General features: G+C 47.4%; 1 protein-coding gene across 1 annotated transcript in view; it reads right to left on the minus strand.

Annotated features, from left to right (window-relative positions):
* The window catches only part of LOC129345105 (tyrosine-protein phosphatase non-receptor type 11-like), a 60,427-nt gene extending 46,411 nt beyond the window's left edge, over positions 1–14,016 (minus strand). Inside the window, exon 1 of the mRNA XM_055002097.1 lies at positions 13,949–14,016. Coding sequence (XP_054858072.1) covers positions 13,949–13,962 — 14 coding nt within the window. The 5' untranslated portion in view covers positions 13,963–14,016. The remainder of the gene's footprint in view (positions 1–13,948) is intronic.
* Positions 14,017–18,670: the final 4,654 nt, after the last annotated feature.

The raw sequence follows: 18,670 nt of genomic DNA on the forward strand, positions 1-18,670 counted from the left end.
GCCACCACCTGGAGACTGGCAGTTCTACCGGGAGGAGAGAAGCCAGTGAGGACATAGCCATTTCGGCAATGGGACCTCTGCCCCAGGTTTCTCTACTGGCAGCTTTTCATCTGAGCTTCTCCAGCATTAAGCTACCTTGGAAAAACTTTCCTTTTTGACTCTGTCATTTGGTTTTTCAGGGGCTTAATTTTCTGCCACTTCCCATTCACTTTGGCAAGCGTCGCTGCGCTGTTTTCTTGTTTATTTCACTCTGTAAAAGGCCTTAGCTGTCAGTCGCTGAGAGCACCAAGCTCAAAACAGGCAAGGAGAGAGAGACACATGCCAAGCTTTCGAGGCCACCTCCAGAAATCTCTGCTTGGCACAGGACTGTCAACGTCTTCAGAATCCCTTCCAGAGATGGTTTTATGCTATTTAAAAGGCTTTTTAGTTCCGCTTCACTTTTGCCGATTTGCTTTCAAGTTGACCATTTGTATGGCTTTATTGCTCCCTGGGGGAGGGAGTTCCTTTAAAAAAAGATCAATAATGCTTAAGGAGGGTTCCGGGCCATAAATGCCATGTTGGACTTCATCCCGTTAAAAAAACCATAAGTCAACCTAATGATTTCTTTACTCATTAAATTTGCATAAAGGTACATAAGAATAGTTCTTGCAGATGGCTATTTCCTGCGGTTTTAGGCAATTGCCCACCTATGCTTAAGCACGCATCATCTTTATTGAAATATTCCCCAGTTCTCTCGTGCGCAAGACGGAATCCCTCTTCTCCCTGTACACGAAAGAGCGGATAGCCCAAGGAGCATACTTCCTGGATGGCACCAAGCCGGTTTTGCTGTAATTTTATTTTTTTAAAAAATATATAATTTAAAAACCTGGTGTTCAGTTTAAAACGAGAGAGACGTTTCTTTTCAATGAAAAGCTTTGAAAAATTGGTTAACCTGGCCAAACGGTCAAGTGTACACTTTATTTAATCTATAAGGGATCTCCCTTTGGTACGCAAGGCACCCTTCTTGTAAGATTATATACTGCACAATACTTGTTACCAGGGCTTTTTTTCTGGGGAAAGAGGTGGCGGAACACAGTGGGTTGCCCTCGGAGAAAATAGTCACATGGCTGGTGGCCCCGCCCCCTGATCTCCAGACAGAGGGGAGTTGAGATTGCCCTCTGTGCCACCGAGCGGTGCAGAGGGCAATCTCAACTCCCCTCTGTCTGGAGATCAGGGGGCGGGGCCACCAGCCACGTGACCATTTTCAAGAGGTTCCAGAACTCTGTTCCACCACGTTCCTGTTGAAAAAAAGCCCTGCTTGTTACAAAACTTTCACTTCCATTTGGGAAACAATGACGTATTTTTACTACGCAATGGATTCAGGGTACACTGGCCACGTCCATCCCATCACCACAGGTTCTCTTTATTGTCCTGGGCTCCAGGGAAGCCGTGGAGGTGGCCCAACTGTGCCCACACTCTGGAACAAGACGCCAGGAGACACCCACTTGTCCCTGGTGGTTTCCACGGGTGCTTGAAAGGTGGTTTTCTTTCAAAAAGCTTTCTGTACATATTTATGCCAAGAAGTTATTGGGCAGCTGTGTATTCGTGACCTCACACTGATGTTTTAAAGGCATCGATGGTTTTTAAGCCATTCGTAGCTGTTTGGTTTATGTATTTGTATTTTATAGTGCAAGCCAATTGAGCCCTAGTTGGTGAGGAATGGTGGTCTGGAGATATTCTAAGTAAATAAAGGATCTTTGGGGATCCTTAATCTTTGGGGAAAGAAAAAAAATAAATCAATGAAGCTGTTACTTCGGCAAGGCTGGGGAAATTCATGCTTTGCCGGACTGGTCATTATGGCTACCAAGAGCCATTCTGTGCAAAAGCCCCAAATGTAGCTATTTGCACTGGGAGGGGGGGGGGCACAGGAGACATACCAAAGCTACGCACACAGGAAACTGCCTACTTCCTGGTTTCCAAACCCATTTCGGCTACAGTTTCCGCTCTCCCTTTCGCCCCAGAGGCAGGAAACCGGCAAAGCGGACATGTTCAGCTGCCTGACTAAACATCCATCCTAGACACGTTTCCTGGACACAAACGGCTGTTTTTAATTTTTTTAAAGAGAGCAAGGCTTTAAAGCTTGATCCAGAACTCACTTTGCCGCCCTAAGGTTGCCAATTCCAGGTTGAGACATCCACGGAGATTTGGGAGCAGAGCCCCCAACCTGTCAGTGGCACCAACTAAGAACAGCAAAGAAACGGGGGTACCAAAACATCACATTGGCACTGCTCAGACAGCACAGGGCAACCCTCTGCCCTCACGCCCTGCTGCCCTCCATGGTCCCATACCTCCCCCCTCCCGGGCCAGACAAGAGGCAAGCAGAGGTCACTGTCACTGCAGGACAGTGGCAGGTCCTCCCACAGCCACAGGGCCTGAGCAGCTGTCCAGCTATGCCAGTCCCCAAGACCACAGCAGTTCCACACCAGCAGCGGCCAGCAACTCAGTGTGCTTTACTGTGTTAGGCTTCAAACACAGGGGCAACGAGAAGCTGTGTAGGTGCTACATCTGCCTGGCTTGCTGCCCTCACTAATCCTCTGAGCAGTCAGACACCTTAGTTTTCCATCCTTTGCCTTGAAAACTTCACTAAGCAGCATTTAGACTTTACCCAAATAATGCCCTGTTGCTTCCCCACCATCCCCCAAACTATTTGGGAGCAACCATTTCTTGATTTTGATGGTGCACCAAGTCAGCCTTCCAGAATCAGGGCTCCCAAAGGTCGGGAAGTTTAAACTGTCCTGAAGACATCGCAGGTCATTTCCTCCCACGACCCGCGTTGGGTTCCCTCACCAGCAAAGAGCAGCTCCTCTTCCACACAACTCGACATTCATTCGCACAAAGAAAATGAGCTTCTGTCATCCTTCTTCAGTCCCTGCTCTTCCCCCCCCCCCCCCAGTTGGGAAACCGGAAATGCTGTGACAGACTGGTGGAGCAGCCGTCTGGCTCTCCCGGCCGCCTCTGTTCTGTCCACACACATGCAATCTTTTGCAACTCTGTGCAGGCAGGAGCGAGTGCTCCCGGGCGAATCACTGCTCTGCTCCCTTTGTGCGTCTTGTAAAACCAGGAGTGAGTAAATTTCCAGTCACTGGGCTGGGGGAGGGGTCTTGCTTGCTGCAAAAGACCGCAGGGGTCGCCTGTTATAACGGCAGCTTGAGTTTTGGGGTGGGGCACAGAAGGGGAAACTTGTAAAAGGAAGACCTTCAGAAAGCCCAGATCGTGGCTTCCTCGCAATAGGCTTGCCAACCTCCAGGTGGTGGCTGGAGATCTCCCAGCGCTACAATTGATCCTGGCCTGGATAGCTCAGGCAAGCCTGATCTTGTCAGATCGTGGCAGCTAAGCACGATCGGTTGCTAATTGGGTGGGAAACCTCCAACGCAATGCTCCTAAGGCCCGAGGGGCCTGGCCCAACAGATTTAGGCTCATGCTCATCTGCCTTAATGCACATGCGCTATACGACAGCTCGTGCATTAAGAACAGGGTTGTGATTTGAGTTCCCTAGCGGTAGGCTGGGAATATGCAAGGGGAGAAGGATAAGACATGGGCACGAACTGCATTATGAACAAAAAAAACCCCACGAACCGCCTGATCGTCTGTTCGCGAACCGGCGGTTTGTGAGGGTTCATGGCCAACGTTCTGTAGCCATGGGCACTCCAATCTCATCCCTGAAAACCCTGATAGGCAGTTCTGATGGCCAACCCCTTGTACACTGGGCCAACGTCAACTGGTGGCTCTAATTGTATCGAATGGGAGTTTCCTGGGGGCCTCGGATTGGAGAGGGTATAACTCCAAGATCCCTATTGCAATCTTGACCAAACTTGGGTGCTGGCTGGAGGAGAGGCTGCTAAACACTCCCTGGGAATATGGGCTCTCTAAATCCAACGGGGGTCGTTCTGACGCTCATGAATCACAAACCTCGAACCAGTTCATTAGCAGGAAATGTTCATTTCAGTTCGTTAGTTCGAGTTCGTCGGCGGCACTGAACCACAAACCGCTGGTTCATTGAATTTTTCTGATTCGTGCCCATGTCTAGTCTCTGTGCCCTCTTTTGTGAACTGTCCATAAGTATCTGGCCACGTCCGACCTTCAGCAAGGCATTTGATGCCACATTTTTACAACACAGGATAAATACAGTCTATACCAGAACAACAGTCCCAACTGTCATAGATGCAGAGGAGTTAGCTGTGTTAGTCTGTGGTAGCAAAATCAAAAAGAGTCCAGTAGCACCTTTAAGACTAACCAATTTTATTGTAGCATAAGCTTTCGAGAATCAAGTTCTCTTCGTCAGGAAAATGCAATCTGTACACACTTGCTGGGAAACTTAAGGAAGTAGAAGGATGTGATAATACCGGGTTTGCAAATCGCCTAAAGTCTGGTAACTCGCAGCTTACTCAGCCAGAGGCTACAATTAACCGGCTGTTTAAACAGCAGCCCAACGGGGACAGTTCTGAGTTTCTCTTCTCATCCCGACGGTTTCAACCTCAAAACCCACATTTCAAGTTTGTTCTTCCCTGGAGCGAATCAGACCCCCAAGCTGGTATCTGTGCACACTTGTGTTACTCTCTCGCGCTGAATTTCCCCCCCATTAAAATGTACAGTTTTTCCGTATGATTTGCGCACCACCAAATCAGCAGCGCATGTTTAATGCAGAGCGGTCTGAGGTTGCTCTGATGTTCTCGGAGGGCGGGGCCTGATGATGTCATACAGCAGTGCTTCCACACCCTACCAGACCTGGGCCGTTTCCACACTACTAACCTGCTTCCGTAATGTTGCGAAACGTTGCGCAAAAAACGCGGAAGATAGCATCTTCTCGTGAGAGTTTTGCGCGATGTTGCACAAAACTCTCGCAAGAAGATGCTATCTTCCACTTTTTTTGCGCAACGTTTTGCAACGTTATGGAAGCAGGTTAGTAGTGTGGAAACGGCCCAGGTGCCATGCAGCGCCACTGACTGTGCGTGAGACAGCCACACACGTGCAGAAGTGTACACTGTAGCTAAGAATGAACCAGCTTTTCAGATTTTTTTTAAAAAGCGCATGGGGCCAGTCTTGGGCTATTAAATAGAAGGATACTCCTAAAAGCACCAACTGGCTGCTGCACAGAAATATCCAACCGCTGAGAAATACACAAGCAACGCGCAACTGTGTCCAAGAGAGAGCGAGTGTGCATCATCCCCTCTGAAATTTTGTGACTCTAAACAGAGACAGGCTTTTGACAGTCATAGTCCCCAGATTGCTGCCTGAGCATCCCCCCCTCCCCTTACAAACTGCAGACTGCCAGTTCTCCATCTGCCATATTTACCAATTCTGCCATGGCTTGCCTGCTTTGATTCAAAGCCAAGAAGGTGTTTGTTCTTGAGCCTAAAGATATGCTAGTGTGTGGGGGGGGACACACACAACTGACCCACAATCTGTTCTTGGCAGTTCAAAAGAAGCCCCTTCAGCCTAGGAAGTGGCTGGTGACTTTCATATGCTGTGTTCTCAAAGAAAATAAAAATAAAAACAAAAACAAAGCCAGGCCTTTCCCCCAAATGCTGAAAGAGCCGAGCAGATAGGATTTCAGAGTCACCAAGAGTGCAGCTTTGCTTTTTGAAAAAACAAATAGCAAAGGGAGACGTGGACTCGAAGCACAGACAGTGCCGAAAAAGCAGCAACAGGGGGACTAAGCTTGGACACCTCCTAGACTCCAGGCCAAGCTTCAATGGTGATGCTATCGCCCACGGAATCAGCTCGCCTCAAGCCAGGGACACAGTATAGTAATCTGTTCTAGTCTGTAGTCCAACCTCAGCCTAATGCCGAGCGAGTCCCAAAATGTGGGCTGTGAACAGACCCGAGGGAGGCCCTTTAAAATTATTTATGTATAAAAATATATACTCCACCTTTGAGGGCCATCAGAACCAATTCAAAACAGAAATTAAAAAAACATCTTAAATACCACTAAAAACAAACAAAAACACATCATTCAAACAATTAAAACCAAGCTAAAATACAAATACAATAAAACAGACAGTACAATAAAACACACATACATCACAATAACATTTGAAAGCCAATAACAATAACAATTAAAAAGCCACTTGGCATGCAACAGCTACGCTCCAGGACTCTGCACACGGAGTCAGCATGAAGCGTTGATTCCTTGCACCCTGCCACATTAATAATGTTCTGGTTTTTATTGAAGTTTTTATGTCATTTATTATGTTTTATTGGTGTAACCTGCTCTGAGCCCGCTTGCCGGGAGGGCGGGATAGAAGTCTAATAAATAAATAAATAAATAAAAATGGGCACCGACATTCTCCCAGCAGAGAACTGCATGAAGATTCCCCAATGTCACACTGCAGCCGACAAATGCAAGGAAGTCTTGGATCCATCACTATTGCATAGAAAATATGGCACCACCATCCCTGAATTCTGCGGCAAAGGACAGAAGTGGCTGTGAAGAAACCGCCTTAACATGGCCAACCCCCCCCCCCCCCCGTGTTGCACATGGCTACCCACTTTTCTGGGGCCAGACTCAAAAATATATATACTGCCAACAGAATCATACACCAACTGTCCTTATTAACAGTCTTTACTTTCAAATAAAGGTAATGGTAGTCCCCTGTGCAAGCACCGAGTCATTACTGACCCATGTAGGGACGTCGCATCATGACGTTTTCTTGGCACACTTTTTGTTACGGGGTGGTTTGCCATTGCCTTCCCCAGTCATCTACACTTTACCCCCAGGAAACTGGGTACTCATTTTACCGACCTCAGAAGGATGGAAGGCTGAGTCAACCCTGAGCTGGCTATCTGAACCCGGCTTCAGCCAGGATCGAACTCAGGTCATGAGCAGAGCTTGGACTACAGTACTGCAGCTTACCAAATATCCATCCCAATAAATCAGTGTCCCCGTTTTGCCTTGGCGGAATGCCCTACTGGCATTTTATGAGCATCAGCGGCTCCAATGTTCATTCTTTGGGGCTCCTCTCTCCTCCTGAGGTCTTTGAACATGGACTCCTCTCATCTCCAGCATGCATCCATATAAATGCATGAGCAGTAAAGCAGCGCACAGCCCCCTCTCCTCATTTCACACTCTAATAAGGAGCTGGAAGAAAATTTGGCTTTGTTGGCTTTTAATGCAGGGGAAGACTGTCAACTGCCGAGGAAACACACAGATGCATCAACCACCCCGATTTACCGGGAGTGGCCTCGATCTCCCAGTCCCTGGTAAGTTTGCATTCTATTCCAGTTGTGCCGCTGGGGCCTCGTTAGATTTTTGCAATGCAAGCTGCCAGCGCAGCCTCCTTCTTCAGGATTTAGCTCCTTCCTCTGGGTCTCTAGAAATTCAATTTCTGCAGGGCGGGTGGGAAATAGATGCATCTCATCTATGTGCTAAATAATAAATCTGGAGTGCGCACCTGCGCCGTTGAGCATAGCATGAACTCTCCGGCACCACACTGGGCGCCAGCCTGAATCTCAATGCACCTGCTGGGGGATATTTTTGAATCCTCAGCAATTCAGACTTGAGAAGGTATAACAACTATATTATTCCTTTAGCTTAGAGAAGAAATACCTTCTTCGTTTTCAAAACGGCACTGGTCAGGCCACGGTGGAGGAACAAAGACGCAGGAGGTCAAACAGATTCTTCAGCTTGATATGGGCAGGGGAATCTGGAAGCTGATATTCTGGGTATGTGAGTCGAGGTGTTACAAGTGCGCCCCTGCTTTCATTTGGGACACGCGGGCAGCTGGGGTGTCGAGTGAAGGGTGCTGCCTATGCTCTGTCCTTCAGATTTCCGAAGGCTGCATCCTGCTCAACCCACGACAGAAACTCTCTTTCCTGATTGTTGCTTAAAGTAAATAAAGCAAAAGGAAAGGAGGCTTCTAGCAAGCGGCACCCCGTATGTTTCCTGGAAGGCTTTCAGGCACGGCCTTGCCTTACCCCAAGGGCAAGCTAACCCACCTCCTCAAGCTGACCAGCAGCAGAGAGGAGGGGGGAAAACCTGCTGAGTAACGCTCAGGTGCCTCCAGGTTCCTTTCTAGGAACAGAAGAGAGAACAGCCGGGATCTTGTGACAGCCGGGCGAGTGTGCCAAGCTCAGCTCTCATCACGGCCCCAGGCTCTTAATCTCAGCCCGGCAGGCTTCAGAAGGAGGCCGGAGTTTATTCTTAGCCCGACCTCTGGAGTGAGCCAGCCAGGGTGACGGAGCAGAACTGCACTCTGGCGCTCACACCAAGAGACCCCAGCCTTGGAGTCCAGCCAGGGATGGCCGGAGGGCTTGAGATTCCAGAGGCATAGCTGTGCTCATTTGGAGCAGCGACAAGACAATATACATGGAGATATTTATTTAGTACTTTTTTAGCCCACCCTTCCCTCCCAGGAGCTTGTTCCCCACTTCCTCCACTTTATCCTCACAACAACCCTGCAAGGTAGGTTAAACTGAGAGTGACAGGCCCAAGATCACGGAGTGAGCGTCCATGGAAGACAGGGGATTGAACTTGGGTCTCTCAGCTCCTAGTCCAACACTAACCACTACCCAACACTGCCCTTTGGGACAATACAGACGGAGCATCGTATTTTGCGTATTTAATAAACTAGCATCTCAACTTTCTTCCATCATGGGAGTCCCAAGGAAGCATAGTCCTCAAGTACTGCCAGTCCCAAAATTGCTTAGCTGCATCGTGGGTCTTCAAGCTGAACCCTGGAACCTAATCCAGCCCTGGACCCCTACCTTTCAAGGAATTCCCTCTCTGCAAGTAGAGAATTAGCAGAAGAGAACACAGCCTTGACTAGAATTCTCCCCTTAGTTGTCTTTTTTCCAAAGTAAAAAGCTCTCAGTAAAGTGCAAAAAGTCTTTAGCCTTCCTTTATATGGTAGGTGCTCCAACTCCTTAACTACACTGGTGACCCTTTTCTCACCTACCCAGTGCCAGAAAGCAGCTCTTATTTTCATTCACAGGACTGGGTACATTCGTTGCCCTCAAGACAGTGAAAGCCTCCTAGGCTGACCCGCTAAGCCAGCTTCTGGTCTTCATGAAAACCAGACCATCTACCCACTTAAATTGGGCCTGATCCACACAGGCAGGGAAAATTAGGGGGCCGAGATCAGACTGCACCAGACGGCAAGCGGAGAATCCAGGGCCAAAAGCTCCCTGCAAACAGAAGATCAGCTTCGCGAGCAGAGGAGCAGGAAATAGACTCGATCTCCCTCTGCATTGCACAAGGAGGTAACCCCACGATAAAAAAGAGGTAGCGTTCAAAGCTGGAATCCACCAGCTGCCACGTGCCGTGGTCCGGCTCCTTGCTTCATGCACTACCACATATCTCTTAGGACTTCTGCCAGAACTTGGGCAGCCTTTACACACACACACCCCTTGATTTCCCAAGGCAGACAGCCTACGAAGGCCGCGCCACTGAGTTTTCTGCCCCGTTGCTCTCTGGGTGTCAATCTCATAATACCGAGCAACTGTTTGGCCGCCGAGCTCTGAGCTCCAAGCATCAGCGTTGATGCAGTTAAAGCTCAGAGCACAAACTTTAAACAAACAAACCAAGTTTCCATGGCCCTTCCGCCTCTTCAACACCAAGGAAGCACGTCAGGAGGCTCTTTTCCACCAAGTCAGCTCTGAACAAGAGGAAGCCACGGAAGCAACCCAAAGAAGGAAATGTGCATCAAAGAGATTTTCGCCACCGGTGGAGCATCGATTGGTGTAGTGGTTAAAGGGTGAGACTAGGGTTTGGGGAGGACCCATGTCTGAGAGCCAAGCTACAAGTGACGCCTGACACAGGTTGGACACTTGTCAGCTTCCCTCAAGTTTTGATGGGAAATGTAGGCATCCTGGTCTTGCAGCTGTAATGGAGAGCCAAGCTACAAAACCAGGACGCCTACATTTCCCATCAAAACTTGAGGGAAGCTGACAAGTGTAGAACCTGTGTAAGGCGTCACGTGTAGCTTGGCTCTGAGTCCCTGCTCCGCCATGGAAACTCAATGGGTGACCTTGGGCCAGTCACATACTCTCAGCCTAACCTACCTCGCAGGGTGGTTGTGAGGATAAAATAGAGAAGAGAATGATGGAAGCCATTATGGATCCCCAGTACGGGGGGAAAGCAGGGCATGAATCAAGTAAACAGTAATAAATAAATAAGCAGTCATGCTCACATGTGCTCATGTAGAAGGGCCGAACATTATCCCACCTTGTTAGAGTGTCAAGGGGCCGCTTCACCAAGGAGTGTGTGTTATGTGCCATCAAGTCACCTCCGACCTATGCTGACCCTATGAAGGAAAGACCTCCAAAACGTCCCATCGTTAACAGACTGGCTCAGATCCTGCAAACTGGAGGCCGTGGCTTCTTTTATTGAGTCCAGCTATCTCGTTTTAGGTCTTCCTCTTTTCCTACCGCCTTCCACTTTTCCTAGCATTATTGACTTTTCCAGAGAATCTTGTCTTCTCGTGATGTGACCAAAGTACAGTAGCCTCAATTTTGTCATTTTAGCTTCTAGGGAGGATTCAGGCTTGATTTGATCTAGTACCCCACTTACTGGTCTTTTTGGCTGCCCGTGGTATCCACAAAACTCTCCTCCAGCACCACATTTCAAAGGAATCCATTTTCTTCCTGTCAGCTTTCTTCAGTGTTCAAGTTTCCAGGAGCGTACTGCATACAAATAGGTTCAGGGGCCACGAAACTGACTCAAACCAAGCCCTCGCCAGGGAAGGGGCCAGACTGCCATCTTATTATGCCCACCCCCACAGCTGCTTTTACCCCCTAATAGGGAAAAGGTCAGTCACTCATATCATACCAATCCGTTTTCCCCACACACACCAGGTACGTATATTGTACCAACTTAAAGCAAATCCTCGTGGAGTGCATTTCTAAGTTGAGAAGCTGCGCGCGGGGGGGGGATCTCTCTGCTCCCCACTCCAAGTCCCTCCAAAGCCAAGCCACACAGCAAGGGGCATCCAGTCACACACCCACAGCCTCCCACAGACCCACACCCACACACTCCTCACTGGCTGCACAACGTATTTCTGTGCTCCACAATAACTTATCTTGCAGTGGCTTCAGAAATAGAGTGTGTCGGCATCCTTTATTTAAAAACGGAACATTAAACCTTCTACCCAACATTCGTCGTCGCGCTTTAGATCTGGTTGCACTTAGCTGAAATCCAAATACTTTAGCAAAGATACTATCTAGTTATTGGGGTGGGAGTGGAGCGATGACACTGCGGGATAAGGCGTGCATATTTTTTATGCCTGCACATTAGAGACAAGATACATATATTTCTGGATTTAAGTTCTAGGGAGTCAGAGGAGCTCACCAGAGAAGCGGTTACACATGTGCACAGGTAAACTCGACACAGTGATAAGAGTGTTATCTTCATCTAATGTGCTTGGCTGATTTAACAGTGCAATCCCAAGCAAAGTTGCACCTTTCTAAATCCATTGAAGTCAAGCGGCTTAGAAGGGTATAACTCCACTTAGAACTGTACTGGAAGCCTGTTAAATATATTAGCAATTACATTTGTGTGCCAGAGACAGAAACCTCCTAAAATACACAAACGTGATCTATGCAAGCTTAATTACAATGTATACTGGAAATTATAGACTGAATAATTTTTTTAAAAAATGTTAAAGTTAAAACTCTTCTACTGTGAGATCAGAGACCCAGTTAATAAATAAGTACATAAATAAATACATACATCAATAAGTAAATGCCACTGGAATGGAAAATATTGGACACTAACCTATCATCAAGACTCCGAAAGGTCAGTTCAGGATTACCAAATGTTGCAATGATTTTGATTTAAACAACAAGACTTCTTGATCCAAAAAATGTATTTTAAAGAGGCAAGTTCCTTGTCCAAGAAGGAACACGAGGTCACGGCGGGTGATGTCAGACAGCAAAAAATGCTTACAGACCAGCTGTTCTGAACTTCTTACTCAGAAATATTGCTCTCAAAATTCCATTCCCAATTGCAAAATCACAAGGAAGAGATAAGGAATTTGCTTTTAAAAGGCCGAGGCCTTCCCCAAACCACTTCTTTGTTTGGCAAGAGTGGAACTCTTCTTCTTGCACCCCTCCATTAGAGATGCACGGTGGGGAAGACAGAAAAAAGCAACTGTTCCTCCAAAGCCTAGAAACAAATTCTGTCCATGCTCAAAAGTGGCTCTCCCATACATTTCAGGGCATTCAGAACAGGTTTGAGATTCAAGCTGTCCATATATGTGCTCCAAGGCATTATTTGCACCCTATGTTCTTAGATATCCAAAACCAAATCAGCAGTTTGCACATGGTCAGGGGTACCCAATCCCAACACTTCTCTCAACCCAATTATTGCTTGTTATTAACCTTCAGACGCGTCCTTATTGAGAGCGGCTTTCTAAACAACTGAACCCACTCTCAACAGCTGCAGCAATGCCCTATGTTGAACTTTTTAGGAGTTGTTTTAAGAATTGCAATTGTTTTATTTCATCTGCACCACTGCAAAGTCTATTCAGGATAGAGAAGGAAAGCTTTTTAAACGCAACATATAATTCAGTTTATGAACTCCCTGCCAGACGACAGGTCAAGAGCACAGGCAGTGAAAGGGGGGCGTCACAGCTGCTATTAGGACAAGGGAAACTACATGTACAGAAGCAGTCTACCTCCAGATTTCTGGTGCTGGAGACAAACAGGGGACAGCCAGCAGCTTCCAAGCTCTGCTTGCACAAACAACTAGGGGCTTCTGGATTTCTGATGACAAGATACAGGACAAGACGGAGTTTTGTCAAGTCCAGCAGGCTTCTTTGCAAACTGTCTGCAGGCATTTGAGTGGCCACTGCTGGAAACAAGAAATACTGGACGGGTCTGATCCAAGAGGGAAATTCTTTACTGTTGAAACTCTTCGGATTGGAACCGCCATGGCTATACCCTTAATAGCAAGCTATAGCCTCAATGTCTAACCACGTGGGCACTCAAGAGGCCTCCAAACTGTTTCTCGTAAGAGGATGTGGGATCTCTGCTCTGATCCTGCAAAGGTGGTTCTGGAGAGCATTGGGAATGGCCCTTCTATGTGCAGAAGCAGTGCCTCTCTAGCCCAAAAGAGAGCAAAGCGTAGCCTAGTTGAGCCTGATCTTGGAAGATCTCAGAAGCTAAGCAGGGTCGGCCTTGGTTAGCAATTGCAAGGGAGTCCTCCAGCGAAGACCAGGGTTGCAGAGGCAGGCAATGGCAAACCACCTCTGAGAGTCTCTTGCCATGGAAACCCCAGCAGGGGTCGCCATAAGTCAGCTATGACCTGACAGCACTTTCCACCAGCACCAGTATGCCATACACCAGACTGAATTTTTTTAAAAAAATGTTAAACTCCTCCACCCTGGCAGTTTTAGGAGCAGAGGTCCAGTTCGTTCCGGCAAAATGCCACTCGGTATGGCCAGGATTGGACACTAACCTACCACCAAGAACTCCAAAAGGTCAATTCAAGGGACTACCAAACGTTGCAACGATTTCCCTTTAAACAACAAGAAGAGGACTTCTCCATCCAAAGATGCGTTTTAAAGAGGCAGGTTCCTTGTCCGAGAAGCGACACGGGGCCCAGGCGGGTGATGTCAGGTAGCAAAAACCGCCGACGAACCAGCCGCCTCGCTACCCTGCTTGGAGGCTTTTTTTTGGGGGGGGGGGGAGGCAGCCCCGACCAGCTCTGCTCTGGTCCTCACCCACTGCAGCCAGCGGGCAGCAGAGCCTCCCCAGCCAGGAGCAGTCTACCCAACGGAAAGGAAAGGCGGTTTTGCCTCCGCGCCTTGCTGGGGAATTTTCCCAGCACCTGACCAGCCCCCACGAAACACGGGACTGGCCGGGGCTGCGGCCAGCAAGGAAATATGCACAGAAGTTTTAAAATTAATTTTCAATTTTTTAAACTGACTTTTCAAGGGACGGGGGGGGACGCCCTCCTTCCTTCCTTCCTTACCTGCGGGAGGTCATGGCAACTCCAGCCCAGCGAAGCGCAGCGAAGCCCAGAAGCTGCGGCCGCGGCTTCTGCACAGCGCCCAGCCCCGAGCCCTCCCAAGTCAGGCGAGCCGAAGGGCGTGGCTCCCCAACACACACAGACGCACCCAGGCCACGCCCCCATGACCATACACGGGCAGGCCACGCCCCCTCCCCCAACGCCCGAGCCGTCCATTGGCCAGAGAGGGGCCCGGCCAGGACACGCCTTCCGGCAACCGGGCGGGGAAACCCACGTGGGCGCAAAGGGGAAGCCCTCCGCGTGACGCCTCCGGCAGGGGAATTCCCCCGCCCACCCATCCTCCCTGCTAGGCAACGGGCACCGCCCAGCAACGGGAGGAGCCGCGCTTAAAGGGGCAAGCCCCTCGGAAACCTTTTACGCTCCGCAATTGTGGTCCCCCTCCAGGATACTGAGAATTGCTTTGGCTCTGTTTCCACGTTTTTTCACCTCTGTATCGGAATTCTGCTGGTTTTTCAGACCTTTGCAAATCTGCATGTATGTACCCATTAAGGTGTTCATTGAAATGTCTTTGATATGAACTGGGCTTGGCACTGGACAAATCGCCTTGAGAAAGGCAGACTATATCATCATCATCATCATCATCATCATCTCGATTTATAAACCGCCTATCCTCAGGGGCTCTGGGCAGTGAACAACAGTTAAAATCAATAATAACAAGAAGAAAATAATTCTAAAATTAATATACAATAAGCAATAATATAATAAATTAACAAAGTACATTAAAGTGCAATGGTGGGGAGAACCCCCCCACCCCAAAGGTGGGAATGGAGTGAATTAATTGTTGTTGTTGATAGTTTTAAATATTGGTTTAATCATATAAATTGTTTTAATGTATATTGTTTTAATGTATAATATAGCTGTATGTAGATCAAGATGGGTAGTGGTGTTTGTCTGTAGCACTGGAAAAGAGCAAGAGTCCAGTATCTGTATGTTTTAGTGTTGTTGTGACACGACCTGAACCTGCTTGCAGGGATAAGTCTAATAAATGAAATAAAATGAAATGGACGAAATTAAAAAAATAATAACAATATCAAATAAATTAGCTTTAATGGCTTCTAGATGTAGAAAAGAGCAAGAGTCCAGCAGCACCTATAAGACTAACAAAATGTGTGGTAAGGTAGGAGCTTTCGTGAGTCACAGCTCACTTCTTTAGATGCTTAAAAAGTTTCATCCCCTACCACCAATCTTGTTAGTCTTATAGGTGCTACTGGACTCTTGCTCTTTTCTGTGGCTACAAACACGTCTATCCACCTCGATCTGGCTTTTAGATGGCACATGATGCATTATTTATATTCCAGCTTTCTCATTGAGACTCCAGGCAGATTACATAGTGTGAGATTAGCGCAGCCAGTATCAAGAACATTTCAGTAAACAATGCCGTAGGGTAAATAAAGTTTACAAAGACATAGGATTAGCAAGAATCCAATAGAGAGTTGAAGAAATGCTGAAAGAGAGCATAAGCAAATCTAGGACTGACATTAGACAATACAGAACTACCCAGTAGGGTCATACTTAAAGCAACAGGTAGCGCATAGGAGCACATACTTAAAGCAACAGATAGGATGTACGGCAACATAGTGGTGAAGTCTCTTGTCCCTAACTCATTAGCGAAGCATCTCTTGGAGACCCCCTCCCTACAATACAGCCCTCTTATCTGAGTAAAAAGCCCTTTTGAATAATTCAGTTTTGCATCCTTTGTGGAAAGCAAGGAGAATAGGGACCCTACTGCATGTTTGATGAAATGTCTTTGGAATTCACTGTACCGACTCACACTGTATAATCCGCCTTGAGTCTCAGTGAGAAAGGAAGAATATAAATCATGTAAAGAAAGAATATAAATCATGTAAATTATGGAGGAAATGGTAGCTTAAGAGGGTGGCATTACATCCCATTGATGTAATGGGACAGCACATTGAGAGTGCCCTTAACTTCCCAAACTCCACTCCCAGGCGTTTCCCTCAAATCCCCAGGAATCAGGGCTTTTTTCCAGCTGGAATGTGGTGGAACGGAGTTCCGGCACCTCTTGAAAATGGTCACATGGTCTTGAAAATGGTCACATGGCTGGAGGCCCCACCCCCTGATCTCCAGACAGAGGGGAGTTTAGATCACCCTCCATGCGGCGCAGAGGGCGATCTAAACTCCCCTCTGTCTGGAGTTCAGGGGGCGGGGCCACCAGCCATGTGACCATTTTCACCGAAGGCGATTTAAACTTTAAAAAACTCCCCCCTTGTTCCAGCTGACCCAAAGTGACGTCATTGTGCCGTCTTGAGTTCCACCACTGAGTTCCACCACCTCTTTTCCCAGAAAAAAAAGCCCTGCTAGGAACCTCTAGTTGCCAACATTTTCATTGATTCCCTGCTCCAGTGCCCTTAGATACTGGAGCAGGGCATCATATAAACGAAACACTTAGCAGCTGATTTCTGCAAATCAAACTGCTGCAAAAAGACATGCACACGTTAGATTTTTCCCCCTTCTGCTCAGATGGCAGCCCTGTAATGTCATGTGAAGATTTGTTATGCAGGTCATCGCCGACTCAAAAATCGTGTTTTTTGCTTTATTAGAACAAAACGCAGACGTATCTATCCTCGCTGATGAGAGAAAAAGGAAAGAAAAACGCCTCGATTCCGACCTCTCCAGAAGTATCTTACAGCATCCTAATTAAAATCTTCATGCAGAAGACAGAGAGTTGAATACAAGATTGCTATTGTGAAGTGGGAAGAAATTGGATGGTGAGGGGGGAGCGGCACTTACCTCGCAAGGTAAGATAAAAAACATAAAAGTATTTAATTACAGAAATTAGCAAAGATTGGAGGGGTGCCAATTTTAACTGTCAGCACTGTATAGATCTCCCCTACCCTTCTGAAAGGATGAGGGCCCCATGCCGTTAGGAGCTCTCCGACAACTGCAAGAAGGGAGTGTTGATCCGCCTGCATTTCCATACTAGACCGAAAGCGACACCCGTTGAAGTTAAGAAGTCACACACACTGAATAACGTCCTTTCAGTGCACTTTCGTGATTGTTTGCAAGTGGATTTTCCCATTCCACACACAGTAAAATCCAGTTGCAAAGTGGATTGGAAGTGCATTCTTCAGCGTGTGTGAAAACAAATGCCCTTTGCAGAGTTCTTGCAGTAACCTGAGTGACCTTGGGTCAGTCACAGCTTCTTGGAGCTCTCTCAACCGCACCCACCTCACAGGGTGTTTGTTGTGGGGATAATAATAACATGCTTTGTAAACTGCTCTGAGTGGGTTAAGTTGTCCTGAAGGGAGGTATATAAATTGAACGTTGTTGTAGTTATTAATGGGAAGAAAATAAAAATACAATTCATGTATAGGAATTTATGAACTAAAAGTTCCAGAATACACAAATACATGGTCTTTATTTGATACCTATTGGAATAGTCATAAGAAATATAGTAAGGTTCAACAAGTGTTTAGCATTGGTTGAGGAGTTTCAACTCTAACTGAAATGGAGTACTGGTGGTGAAGTATAAGTATAGATGGTATGTAGTGGGGGGGGGGGGTTGTAAAAAGGCGCCTATTGCTGTAGTGTTGTGTTGGCTGTTGTGTATGTTCATTGTGTTTATCGTACATTTTTAATGATTAATACAATAAAAATAGAATTAAAAAGTCAACACGCAGATATCTTTGTAAAGAGGCCCAGACTGCATCCACACATCATGTGATGTTGTGCTATCGCTACACTAAAGCAGCCATTTGTAACTGGGTTGTCTGGTGTGGACCAGCCAGTTCAGTTGCAAATGACTGCCATAGCTCAATGGCATGGCAGGGTGATATCCAGCGCGGTGTGGGTGCAGCGCCAACATCGCCAACCTTCCAGCTTCGCTACCTAACACCTCAGGTTAAGCAAAGTTGCTGTCGGGCTCTGCCTTAACCCTTCCCATGTGTCAGAGGGCACGGCTTATAAACAGCTAGGCTATCCATCTCAGAACACTGAAATAGTTGTCATTTGCATGCATACATGTCTGCTCTTCGAAACATTGGCTTTATACAAGTTTACCCTAACCCCATGCCCCAAATATTCTAGGAATTGTAATTTCATTAGGAGTGCTTGACCTGGATCCCCCGTCCCAAATCTACAGTTCCTAGGACATCCGGCGAGAAAGGAAACACTTTAAGAACCGGTATAGGTTGGTAGCGTAGTCACTCCCATGTGTCTGTTCATGTGGCCACTAGAGGGCGAGAGAGTTCAAACTGATATCAATTGCAATCCTATGCAGCCTTACCTGGGACTAAGCCCCATCTTGTACAGTGAGATTTAGTGTCACGTCAATGTGCGAAGCTGCTGCACAACACATTTAATTTAGGTTGTCAGGAGTCAAACACACTGGTCTCGATCAGACTCGGTTTCGAATAGACACAAACCAGTTCTATGGGTTAACAGAGTTCCGGGAAGCCCACTTGCCACCTATAAAGAAAGCGCTTTGGAAAGAGGAGCGCATGGGATCAGTCCACAAGCATCTATCTCCTTTGTGTGCAGAAAGTCTCACGTACAATTCCCAGTGTCTCCAGTAAAAAGGGTGAGGCTGGAGGCGATATGCAAGACCTTAGCATGAGATCCTGGAAGCAGGGTTGCCAACTCTGGGTTGGGAAATACTGGGACATTTGGGGGGGTGGAGACTGGGAAGAGTGGAGTTTGGGGAGG

Source organism: Eublepharis macularius, chromosome 17, assembly GCF_028583425.1.
Source record: "Eublepharis macularius isolate TG4126 chromosome 17, MPM_Emac_v1.0, whole genome shotgun sequence".
Lineage (NCBI taxonomy): Eukaryota > Metazoa > Chordata > Lepidosauria > Squamata > Eublepharidae > Eublepharis > Eublepharis macularius.